We start from the raw sequence: 13,085 nt of genomic DNA, 5'->3' as shown, positions 1-13,085 counted from the left end.
ACTTGACCTCTGCCGTCGTAAATCTTGTCCGACCGTTATGCACTCGGAAAACTTGATCGGAAACTCTTTGGGATATCTTTGACAGTTTTGACGTTCCAGATCGGCTCTATTCACCTCGGTGGTGCTAAAAACACGAAACATTTTGGGCCCGCTTGACACTCCCTGGAGAGAAGCGTTTCGGCGCCAGCAGTCAATCTACCCGAACATTTATTACACGCAGCGACTTTATAAAACACGAAGTACCATCGTAAAACCAAACACGAAACATATGGCGGACATTGTCGCTCTTGAGCGATCACCGCTGAAATTTTATATTTTTCACTCCGGTAGACATGCATATGAAGAAGCCGTGTCCTTAATGAAGCATAACGACTGGAGCGGAGCCGTCCAAACGGGCGATAAATTTTTGCAACATTTTCTCAACCTGTGCCCACTGAGGCGCACCTGAGTCGTTGACAAACCCTCCAAAAGCGTCTACCTGTCGTTGGCGCGCTTTCCCCGGAGACCCCCTGGGCCTTCCGCATAAATTTCTGGGTGCCGTTAGAATGCGCGACGCATTCATAATCCTCAACTCGTCATTTTCGAAGTGGCCCTTCCGGACCGTCGTCTTGGGAATGGGAGGGACGCATAAATTTCAATTATGAGATAAGGCCAGATTTGTGGCATTCTTTCGACGAGGTGATATTTTAAGGCATTTCGGTTAGCGCCTTATCGACAAATTATCGCCACTCGGGACGCAACAATTAATCTCCTTTGCCTCTGACATTTGTGGATTTGAAGTGGAATCGGATTCAAGGCTACAACAATAATTTAACAGCTCGCAGCTGCTGCCAATTTTTTGCAACTTTTTGTTTGTTTATTGTTAATCTGGTATCGATGCTGGATGAAAGTGTTTGTTTGCTAATGAGGCCGGGCTGAAGGACATGTGTGGCAATCGGAGCGCCGTTTCCACGTCCAACGATCCAGCCCGACCGTTGCGGATCCGACTTCTCGAATCCTGCAGCTCCTAGGCCTGATTAGCGCTCGTCGAGGAGCGTGTCATCAGGCACGGTAGCCGCTCCTCGAGCTGGCGTATGTCCATTGTTCCACTCGCCCATGAATCATCACTTGTCCGTTGTATCCACGTGTTGTCCGATGCTGGTATTCGATTTAATGGACTATTATTTCTGTTTTTGTGCGGGGATCGGCCGGGATCTGTCCAAGTATAGGCACAATGAGAATCAATTTATGGTAGCACCGAGGCCCGCCGAGAAATGCACTCGCCGAGGTGCAACAACCTGGCGGAAAAAACAAACTTCGATGAAGATCCGTCGTTTAATTGATTATCCAAACAACCTCGGCAAAAACACATGTCCAGGAAATTATATCGCGGTTTTTTCCGACAATAATCTCCGAACACCTGTTGCAAATCGACGAAGGCCCCAGAGCTGCGCGATTAGGAGCACAGAGAGTGGAAGAAAACGGCGACGGGGCCCACCAGCTAATCTCCCGGCGACCAAATTTTAATTACTACGAGTAAGGCCCCCTCACATTCAGAATTATTCCGACATAACCTCAAAATTTGTTGACACAATTATTGCAACTTGACAGCTGTGAGGTTATATCGAAGATGCAAGATAAACGTTATCAAATAAACTACTAGTAGGGCCCCCTCAGCACACAACACTTTTTTAAGGATTCTGCTCTGTTTTTAATGTTATACTTAAAAAGCAAATATTTCAAGAATTTGCCTTGTCTGGAAGTGAGCATCGGCGCTCACCAACGACTTTTTGTATGAGGTTCTTTTCCGGGTCTTATCGCAATTAGAATTGTTTTATTTTATTTTATCTGAAGCGAGGAAGGAACCCGAGGACCTCCCCGCTAGTGTGGGCGGCGTAGCGGTACTCCTTCCTCTGGTTTTTATATATTTTTTTTGTTTTAATTTTTTTTTTACATTTTTTTGATCCCGGACTCGGAGAAGGACCCTTCAGGCGTTATCGTCAATTTTGTTTAGAATCGTTAATAATTCGTACCTACCTATTTTCTGCTATTTAGTTGTGGAGTTAAAAAATTATAAAAACGTAAACAAACTTTGAGGTTATGTCGGTTTAATTCAGAAGGTGATGCAATAATTGGTTAAGTTATCGATATTCAACCGTATTTGCCTGGAAGAAAACATCATAAAGTTATACAACGAGACGTTGGGGTCCGTACCTAGTTTGGGCATTGAAAAATGAAACGTAAACAAACTTTGAGGTTATGTCGAATAAGTTTTGAAATGCGTTTATTTTTGAGATTTCGTGCGTGTTTGGAGCCTAGTCGAGATAAAAGCGGGGTCCCCGAGCCGTGCAAGGTTTGTTCGTCGTTGACACCAGCGAAACCATTAATATCGCGGGTCAAAATTCTCCAAACCAGTCGACATCTTCAGATCGCTACGTAATCGGGTGATCCATCTCGCTGGTGATAAAAAACCGCAAAATCTGGATCCGCGTACCGAGCCGCGACAATCACCTCTTAGATAAGCGGTCTGCCTTGGAAGGTCGCCTTTGTGATTGCGCCACTTTGGCAAAAACTCGTTTTTTCTCACCGTCAATTATTGGGATTGATCACACGAGAACCGCGGCCGGAAGTCGAATCAATACGTTTGCATTTTTAATCCTTTCTAATGGAGCCGTTGCGAAAGCGCTGCTGCACAAGCCCGTTCCAGTTTCCTAATCGAGAATCAACAGAAACTGCAGTTTGTTGCAAGAGCAAGGGAGGCGTGCCTCGCTCGGAAATCATAAAATCTCGGCCTTTCTTGTGGGCAGAGGCACGTGTTGCGGGATTGCGTGGGTCGGTGACGTCGTCTAGGCGCACTCCGGCCAAGTTCAACGATCACGACCGCGCTCGATTCCAAAATTGACAAAATTCAAAAGCACCACTCTGTATGGAGAGTCAAGGAACGGGAGCCAGATGGTTTGAGTCTGAGCCGTTTTGTCTCGCGCAAAAGGGAGCAGACGTCACTCAGACGGCAAAGTTGTTGCCCGATTAATTATTGTCATTAGTGAGATTCGACAGGTGAGGTAACAAAACGTTTTGTGATGCAGAAGAATCGACGATTCTCCGGTAATAACAGAGGGAACCAAGGCCGGAGCGCGAAGAGCGTCTGATTTGCTTTCATATCTCTTCGATTTCGGTGGAGAGGTGTCGTGGGATGGGAACTAGATGTGTAGTAACACTACATGTGGTTGTCTTCAGTTGACTATTATATTTATCATCGTGCATGTACTGTTCAGAGAGGCCGACTTGGATATACAGAGGGAACACGGTAAATAAATCAGTCGCGGCCCTAATATATGTGCTCTGTTTTTACTTTGAACGGGGGGAGGAACCCTTCGCTCTGGTGCCAAGAGGAACACAACACAAAGTCAGTCCTGGAAGCTTTTTGCGTTAGGCGTTGACCCCCGGTCGCCCCTTTCCCACACCTCTCACTATTTGTTGAACTTGGAAGCGACTTTTTACTCGAAATTCCGTGGTCGTGTTAATAAACAAACAGTTCGTCTGAGAACCGAATCTCCCGGATCTAAGTGAGGCTAATCGACGGCGCTCCGTAGATAGGTCATGAAAATGTGTAGTACACATTGCCGAGTTCCCTCGTGATTCTGGTACCGTTCGGGAGCGGGAGCGGTTTCTCGTGGGACCGGGGCCAGTCTTGGTACTAAGCAGGCCGCGTACATGTGTGATCACTTAGCTGCTCGCACTTGACTCCGCCGCCCGATCATTATATAATTTAATTGATGAGGATACGTCGTGCGGGACCATTGCTCTGGAAGGTCCCGATTGGCCCTCTCGGATGCTGACCTCTGGCGAAAAGCGCTACAAGAGAAAATTCTCCAAGTGACCGCTACCCAACACTCTTCCCCCAGCCTCGGCTCCGCTTTTGGTCCAAACGACACTTTGCCGAAACGAGCGTGACCCCCGCGCGAGGTGAAGGCCGCTGGGCCTCGAGGGTCATGAGAAGTTGACCGCGAGTCAACCGCATGGTCGTGGGGGCGGTTCCTCCGCTGTTGATCGACCGGGCCCCGCTAATTGATTAGAAGCCCTTATCAAAACATTTTAATTAACACCTCCGACCGAGCGACCGCCTCTGGACCGGTGATTCGTGGATCACGACGCTTTCAAAAAAACAACCCGCTCCATTGATTCCTCGCCGATCACCCGTTAAATCTTAATGGGCCAGATTAAGATCACCACCGTCATAAATTAGAGCGCAACCACCAATTACCGACAACGGCGAAATCGCTTCGCCACCAGTTACGTGTCTTTGCGAGGCCACAAATCGCTCCTTTCGATCCGCACTAACCCATTTCCCGCGAGTTGGATGAGTGACATTTGGAGTAGATACAGTTTTGTGAAGAATGGGGCCGCGAGTTGCGCCTTGAGGCACCAAAATATGACCCGCCACGACAAATTCTCGATGCGTCGAAGACAACTACAAGCAACGTTTAGTAAAATCCCCGCGATAACAACGATCTCGAGCTCTTTAATCCCCAATAAATAAAGACTTAAGAGGCTTAGTCACCACTCCCGATCAGTGTCTCCATCATGAGAGTGTTTTGTGTCAAGGATCGGAACTTCTTCGCCTAAATCATCCGATAAGGAGAGTTAGCGTCAGTCAGACTTAAGTGAAATTATTGTAAACAAACGAAAAAAATCCGAACACGTGTAATTATTATTCTGGGTGGACGTCAGCCGAGTCTCGCTCGTCGACAAGAGTATCGATTGTGGCGTGTCCCAATAAGGGATGAGGGTCCGACTCGAGACTTATACGGTCGTGATGCGCTGCGTTTTTGTTATTCGCGTATGTGGAAGGCCGCGCGCAGAGGGGGCTTCAGATGGAAGTGCCACTTGCAAATAAATCGGTCTCGACTGTGGTCGCGACGAAGACTGGATCTTGACGCGCTGGACGGTCCAGAAGCGAAGAGCCAATCGTGCTGTGTGGTTTGCGATTTGCGCAAATCTGGCGAGTCTGGACCTGCAGAGCTCGGTCCGTTGGGACTCGCCGAGCGAGCACGTGCCTTAAATTACAAACCATCACAATAAAACTACCAATGGTATAATAAGGCCGGCCGTATGTCCGCTGGTCTCTCTTCGATTACTCAAGATGAGTCCAATTATACCAGATCTTGCATGGACTCGGCTTGGCGGAAACCAGCGGATTTTTTTCCCCAGAGGGACTTGCCAGGATGCATATTTTGCCCAAATTAACACGAGCAATACCAGTTGTACTGGTTGGAGAACTGTCGCGTTTTATGGGAAATTCTTGGCTAGACAAAAAGAGATAATGGAAGATGAGATACGGGGTTACGGTCGGAAATGTTCGTTTGGTATTATCATAAAAATGCTGTTTTTGTGTGAGAACAAAGCAACATCATGGATGGACAAATTTATTGGCTGTAAAAAAAGTGTTGCGCGAGTTCGCCGAAGAGATCGTTAGAATTATCATACGAGGTCTTGTGTGGTGGACGGATCGCGTGGGGAACTTTTTAATCAAACTCGATTTGTCCCCCAATTAATTTGGACCCCACCAGATAAGATCCGCTTGGGTTTGAATCGGGCGTTGAAAGGGCGCACCGAGCCCTCAGACCTTTCACGACTAATGGCCCTTCAAGATAAGACGTCTGGCTCGCCTGCCTAAAAGGTACTCGACCGATTAGATAAACTTCAGCAAAACACGACCACGCTTTCACTCGTGCTTGCTGTTTTATCTCCCATCTCGGAACTCGAGATTTTGGCCGTTGTTGCCGGATGGGAGCGCGCTCCGTCTTGTCCAGGCGCGAAACCGTCACTCTGACAGATGTCGCTCGACTAATAAATCTGGAACGTCACAGCGAGCTATATTAGATTAGCGGTAGTTAGCGCGGCCCTGGGAAACTGTCCCGGATATGGCGGGTACAGTGGGCGATCGGTATCGGGGGGCAGATAATGCCCTTCCGGACTCGCGTTCCCACGACTTTACCCTACCTTGCTGCCACGTGGCGCCACGTGCAACACTGTTACGTGCCACAAAAGAGCCAAACCCGCACCCGACGACTCCCCTCGCCCATTCTATTTGTTTATTTTATTGTTCGCAGATAAATGGAGAACCAGATCGCGCTCCACAACGCGCTACACCAAGAAATCAAACAAATCAAACACTTCCTCAAGGTTTTTTCACCATTTTCTTTCACTTTTGGCTCACTTTCGTTTCCTTTATCCGTCGAGAACAGCAATCAAGAGTGCTTGAAGATGGGCGAGGGGAGGCCACCCCTGCGTTGGTGAATGGGGGCAGCGGAATCACCAGACCGGATGCCAATTGATTGCTGGTTGTTGATCTTGATGATTGTTTACCTGCCATGACGGCAGCATTATATGAAATTAGAAAGAAGCGAATGGACGCCGTCGAACCACCCCAACCGACATAATTTCTCACAGACACCCTTCACTGCACCAGGACCCCTCGTTGCTCAACCCCACTAGTGACAAATTATCCGAGTTGAGCTAAAATTGGAAAAATAGATTTGTGGTCGGGTTCGAGGTCGTGAAGGTCACAGTGTGTCTATGGTTTTTTCGTTCTAAAAATGGGGTTAAAATGCAAACAGATAGATTCTTTTTAATTAATGGCGGTGATTATCGAAGGATAAAGGAGAATGAGCGTAACAGTCTCATATATTCGTGAAGACCGTTTGTCTTGACGTGGCGTTTCCGAAATGACAGTTCGTGGAACTCATGTGGAACTCTATGACAATCTATAGTCTATAGTCTGTTTGTTCATTTTAAAAACGAAGAGGTTGGCAACAATTACATATGCAATGCAAGAGCCACCGTTTGTCTTAATATGGCGTTTGGTAAAATGACAGTTCGGCGAACTAGTGAGTTCTTATGGGTGTCTCTAGCAGAGGCTGTCGCACGGGCAAAGCGCCTCCAGCGCCCCACAATGTGACAGTCTGGCCGTAAATACGGCGGTTTTATGCCCGGAAAGTATCCGATAGACGGTGATCGCACGTTGCTCACGTAACAAATGCGAAATTTATGGTGTTAGCTCGATGACGTCCAGACCGGGATAGATAATGAGCCGGGGCCAACAAACTTTATCGTCGGCGGCGACAGTGTTTTCTCCGCGCGTTTCCCGTCGCTGCCGAATGCACTTTTGTCGAATTAATTACGAGAAAGTGGCGCTGCCCAAACCAGAACAACACCCACAAGAACGGCCTCGCGTGCACAATCCGAGCGCCAGAGAAAGTGGCGCGTGTGACGTCACAAACGGGAGAATTTTACAAGTTGCGTAACGCCCATTAGCACATAACGAGCCATCAGCATTTCGGGCATTCGCACTAGTCCACCGGCGTTCTTCCAATTAAGACGAAGATAATGAGTCGTGACTGATTTATGGCCACCGCGGGTACCTAGACACACATTTCTAGATCTGTTTCTAGATCAGGACAAAGAGAGAAAGTGGTGCCAGTTTGTGGAAGAATTCGTAAAACCGACCGTCATTAATCGATAATGGCACTTAATATTTTCGGAGAAGAGAGGCGATAGCAGGGCCGCATTTAACCATTTTGTAACCTGTCATTAGGCCTTTTAGGGCATTTAAAACGGTTTAACAACCGCTTACACAATGGAGACGGTCGAGCGTAATGGGGCCGTTTCGGTGGCCCAAATAAGGGATCGCGAAAGGGCAGGTGCGCCAGAAAGAATTTCGTTTATCCAATAATTTTTTTTTATCAGATGAGATGCTGTGTCTTTGACCGACAACAGAAGAATTCTGTTAGTTTGCACCAAAGCTCATGTTTTTATTCATCGCACCTCGGCCGCGCACAAAGGTCCATTAAAGCCGCAATTAGTTCTTAACTGGTTTCTTTGCGCGACAACAGAGGTATTTGTTTAGTTCACCGTTTTCCTCGCCGCTCTGTATGAAGAAAAGAACCGCAACGATTCGTTTTGCATCCAGCATCTGGTAGTCGCGTCTACACGGTGTTGGCAAATATTTTCGGCGGCGCTGCTGGTTGCTTTTATGGGGCCGGTGACATTTCGCCGCACAATTCTGTTATTCAAATTTGCGAAAATAAGAATCGCGGGAGCTCGACGACGTTTTCGTCGCTGCGGGAGTTCAAAGTTTGCCGAAGATGGGATTGTATTGATGCGGCGAAGCTCCTATAAATCGGTTTTAATTTGAAAACTGATACCCAAACGTTACGTCACGGCGGATTTGCCAAAATAATCGTTCATAATTTATTTTTTTATGTTGTGGCCCCGCCGCATTATCGCCATTATCACGAACATATTTTCCCAATAGTCATAATTACCATATTTGCATATTTCTAATTTTCATAATAACTGGCGGGGCCTACATTTTTCTCGCTCCGACGAACACATCAATACCAATCGTAGCAATTATTTTTGATTTATCGCCATCGGCCCAGATCTGACCCAACAATGTTTAAACATTTGTTTGACAACATAAATTTCAAACAAATTGAATTAGGTATTTCGCCGACGGTCAACAGTCCCAGGTGACGTGTTCAGGTGATAAATGCCCGAATTAGCATACCAGACGCATTTTACGACAGCTTCGAGACTGACACGTTCATACTTGACATTCAATTAATCGAAATCTAATCTAAATAATAATTATTGAGATTTTACATAACCTTGTGATTAGGTGTACCGCATGTTCGGACTCAACAGAACCTAGTTCAACAAGCAGAGTGGCGCAGTGGAAGCGTGCTGGGCCCATAACCCAGAGGTCCGTGGATCGAAACCACGCTCTGCTACATACTTTTTTTTTAAATTGCTTTTAAAAATACTATTCATCAAGACAATCAACACAAAAAACACTTGTTCGTAACACTGTTGTTTATTATTTTCAAAAAATAATATTAAAGAAGGAACTGGAGAATTTTTTAAAAGTGGGGGGATTTTATGACTCGTCTGTGAACTTTTTCTCGAGGGGTGAATTAAAATTAGAATTTAAAATGCTTTCCCAGAAAAATGGATGTGTACGTTGACGGAGAAGATAAACATCTGTAAGTGGGAGATCATGTCCAGGAAGTGTGAAGCCGTTAGTTTTGACGAGGGGTGAACTAGTTGCTCATTAATATTTCAAATTTGGTCTCAGACGACATTAAAATATACAAACTGATCAGGGAGAAGAAACAGTGAAAGTCGCAACCACGATATTTGATAATTTTTTTACGCTGCGTTCGCGCGCGTCGACTTCCCACTTGTAAAAAAAGTAGTGTTTTCCACGCAAGTTGCGTAAACAACTGATTTAATTGTCGCATACCCGACATATTTGAAATTTTATGGAGAACCTGTTGCAATATTATTAATGGTTTCATTTGATCCATCTTGACTTAAATTGCTCCGTCATTTTTATCGGTTAATTATCTGTAGCCGAGGGGCCGCATTACTCCATAATTTGACGAAAATTTATGTCCAGTGCTCTCATTTATTATTTCAGAAACGTTCGTCGATGTTTTATTAATGAAGATAATCGACCTAGAGCGTCTGGTCCAGTGTTGACGAAATTTTTCTCACCTTGAGAAGAATTAAAAAATAAATTGCCAATAATGGAGAAAATATTCAAGTGCGAACACTCGTTTTAATATCTGGCATAAATCATTCGGCGTTTAATAGAGTTATAAATTTCTAGAAACCGTGCGTCATACTGGAGAATGTCACCGTTACCGCCCCGATTTATGGCGCATTCATTTATCGTGGAGAAGACGACAAATTATTGCCAATAAGTATTTTATTTCTTTTGGAAGCTCGATCCAATAAATGTTGATGATTTCATCACTTCAAATTTTTTCCGGTTGCTAAGTAACATAAAACGTCATTTATTGACAGTTCTTCGAGAACAAGATGGAGGAAGCCAGCAGTCCTCGACCGTTCATAGAGCCCTGCCACATCTATGGCGACCTTTACAAATATTTCCTGGAGCAGCCGAGCCGTAAGAACTAATTAAACTAATTTAAAAAGATTCTTTTTGAGTTATCCTCATTTGTTGATAATAATCAAAGAAGATTAACACTGTTGATATTTATCATTTGTCAATAAATCAATCTATGGAAGAAATCCGGTTTTGCCGCCCTTACCAACAAGCAGAGTGGCGCAATGGTAGCGCTCTGGGCCGGTAACCCAGCGGTCCGTGGATCGAAACCACGCTCTGCTGTTACCTTTTTTTCCGCAGATAGCACCCTCTCGGCTGGCGCCAGCTTGACCACCACCTCGTCGTCCTCCATGTCCGCCGCGAAGAAGCCGCCCCTGCGCTCGATGTTGGTCACCGGGTTCGGCATCCGCAACCTGGAGTCCCTCCAGAGGGCCCTCCTCGACGACGAGCAGCGCCGCCAGATGCTCCTGGCGCGCTACGACAAAGGCGAAGACTACGAATGTTCGTCGTTGGGCTCGATGGACTCGGGCAAAGTGCACACCTTCAAGATGCAAAGCAAGTCGACGTCCTTCACCATGGACTCGGACATGATGAGCGTCAAGTCCCCCTCGTTGCAGTACCTGATGGGGTTGGCCGAGGCCACGGAGGAGTACGAGCCGGGGGAGCCGCCCGAAGAGCAACCCGAGTCGATCGAGGGGGAGGTCGAGTCGGTGGCCGACGAGAGGATGACCCAGGCGATGCGGATGGCGCGGAGGTACTTCAGACAGCACAAGATCTTCGAGTTCTTCCAGTTCTTGATAGCGCACATGTTGAGCGAGCTGCCGGACAATCCGATACAGTTTTTGATCGACCTGCTGGATAGGTGCTTGCTGTACAGGTCCGGGTTCGGGAATCCGCCCCTGCTCTTCGAGAAGCCCCACCTAGGTGACCAATATTTCTTGTGCGATTTTGGCCGCAACTGACACGTTTCAGAACAACTTTTCTATCTGATGGACCGCATGAGGACCGGATTCATCGAAGTGGAGCAGTACGAGTCCGGTGAGAGGGACCAAACGCTGAACAGCCACCGTACCGTCCAGATTTGATCCGTGCGAGTTTTCATTTTTCGGGGGTTATCTCCACCGGATCTAACCTTGTCGTTTTATTTATTGACGTCGCTATTGGCGTCCTACGGACTCGGTGGTTCCCATCAGCTCTAATTAACGCGATTTTTCTGCAGATTGTGTTATCTCGATGGCACATCAGTACAAGCCGCCTCCTCTGCGATTTAGCAATTATTTTAATACAAGGTTATTACAAATGTTTCTTGTATCTTAGTTGGTTGCCTAAAAGAAGGAAAAATTCTTTCGAACGCGAAAAACTGACAAGCATGAACTGTCAAATGTCAAATTTACAAATCTGGAGGAGGCGGCAAATCCATTCGCATACCGCAAATCACTACAACGCTTGTTGAAGGTATGAAGACCCTCGGCATCTGCTCGTTCGACCAGAACCCGCCGCTCTCGACCGAAGGCGCCGTCTCCAAAGAGTTCTTCATCGAAGAAGCGTAACTCCTCCGCCTGTCGTTCGATTCCTCCTCATCCCCCATTTCCAGTTACGACTGCTTGACCGACCTGTTCGTGGACATGATCCGGCGCCGCGGCGGCCAGGTCACTCCGCCATCGCTGGTGACGCCGCCTCCGACCGAGGTGAAACTGGTGCCGAGCCTCGCCACCAGCGGTGGTCAATAACGGCGCGTCTTCGGGCCTCACAGCGTGACGATGCGACCTCAACAATGCCCCACGTCTAGAACCCAATATGGATAAGTATCATTTCGGCCCCGCTGTGATATATTTGGATGTGTTCATGCATTATTTATGGACGGTTCTTTGTTTCTGGAAATATACAGTGCCCCCGAGTCGGTGTTGGTTGTGTTGCTGCGCACCGGGAAGCAGTCCCGAAACCGAATGTGGGTCGGCTCGATTAGTACCGGCAATTGTCTTAATTGGGGTAATTAGAGCGGTTGCCAGGGGAGAGAGCCACGTGGCGCGGGCGCGCCAATCGCCAGCGCGGACGCGGTCACGTGACCGTAATCCCGCCCCCGAACGTTTTCCACGCCCATTTTTTGACAGTTAACGATCGAAAGTCGAATTTTCAAAAAGGAATTCGAGCTTTTCTCCACGATAGTGGAGCCTTGACTGGATGCGACTTAACTTTTACCGGAGTCCTCGCAAGGTTTCGCTTCTCTGGGTCACCCGAACCATCGCAGATTAATCATCTCGCACCGATACCCGCCGAGGAGATGAGAACTGGGTCATCATCATTACCCAACAACAATTTGGCGGTTTTCCGCGTTTTGGAATTGTGCGGCACGACCGGCTGGATACATTTCGAGATTGACGACCTCTGACCCTCCGCACATTGCTGAAACATGTGGCGAAGCTCTTGATCGATGCTTCCCGGTTGAATTTCTTCGAATCTGTTGACAAACAGCGATAAAAACCTTCAAGATTTGACAGAGTCACGAGGTGGCGTGCCACCTCTCGCGAGGACATGTTATTTGAATCGGGCCTCCGGTAAAAAGCGTCCAAAAAAATGTCCAAATGAAAGGGTGTCTCGGTAGCCGGCGAGGGATCGACATTCAACCCTTGTTAATGCGTGCGTGTATCGCGTCGCTTCTTATTCATACAAGAACGCCTCGCCGCCTCCTTTCATTTGGTTTTTGTGCCTTAGAATGCGTAATGGGTGTCTGTGTGTATACACGTAGTGCAGACGCTGTAATGATGTTGGTTTTGTATCATCCGACCTCATTATAATACTTTGTTGGGGCGGGTTTTTTTGTTCCTTTTGAATTACAAATTCCGGGGCCTTATTAGGAGCGATCGATTCCATAATGGCGGCTTATGGAAAGTGGTACCGCGGTTTTTGGAACCCTTCAAACTGCACTCGTAGATAGTGCGACGCGTTGATAGACTAACGGATGGTGAGGAATGCCACCCATCTCGTGGTGCTCCCAAAAACACGAACGATCGAGATTAGAACCGACACGGTCGAATTAGGACGGGCTAATTTTACACGATGGAGGAAAGAGCTCGAGGACTCTTTGGTGGACGAGTCCGTTAGGCGATTATCCATAATTCCATATCGTAACCGATCGAACGATTACAATAAATTTCAATAAACCGGACAAGCCAGACAGGCCCAATATGTA

General features: G+C 47.1%; 1 protein-coding gene and 2 non-coding genes across 5 annotated transcripts; all 3 read left to right on the top strand.

Annotated features, from left to right (window-relative positions):
* Nucleotides 1-8,702: 8,702 nt before the first annotated feature.
* On the top strand, nt 8,703-8,774 carry TRNAM-CAU (transfer RNA methionine (anticodon CAU)). Its single transcript has one exon. It is a non-coding gene; the product is annotated as a tRNA-Met (tRNA).
* A 1,037-nt stretch (nt 8,775-9,811) lies between these two features.
* Nucleotides 9,812-11,792, top strand: LOC138141434 (uncharacterized). Of its 3 annotated transcripts, none has more exons than XM_069062134.1 (6): nt 9,871-9,955; nt 10,026-10,138; nt 10,196-10,819; nt 10,868-10,933; nt 11,351-11,441; nt 11,490-11,792. In XM_069062134.1, the coding sequence occupies exons 2-6, from the start codon at nt 10,120-10,122 to the stop codon at nt 11,623-11,625; spliced, it is 936 nt and encodes a 311-aa protein (XP_068918235.1). In that variant the 5' UTR covers nt 9,871-9,955; nt 10,026-10,119; the 3' UTR covers nt 11,626-11,792. The 3 variants fall into 3 exon arrangements, with proteins under 3 accessions (XP_068918233.1, XP_068918235.1, XP_068918236.1); XM_069062135.1 differs by having other exon boundaries at nt 9,876-9,955; nt 10,029-10,138; XM_069062132.1 differs by lacking the exon at nt 10,026-10,138 and having other exon boundaries at nt 9,812-9,955.
* On the top strand, nt 10,106-10,177 carry TRNAT-GGU (transfer RNA threonine (anticodon GGU)). Its single transcript has one exon. It is a non-coding gene; the product is annotated as a tRNA-Thr (tRNA).
* Nucleotides 11,793-13,085: the final 1,293 nt, after the last annotated feature.

This window comes from Tenebrio molitor, chromosome 1, assembly GCF_963966145.1.
Source record: "Tenebrio molitor chromosome 1, icTenMoli1.1, whole genome shotgun sequence".
Taxonomy (NCBI): Eukaryota; Metazoa; Arthropoda; class Insecta; order Coleoptera; family Tenebrionidae; genus Tenebrio; species Tenebrio molitor.
Note: the sequence above shows the minus strand (reverse complement) of the source record. Positions and strands in the feature narration are given on the sequence as shown.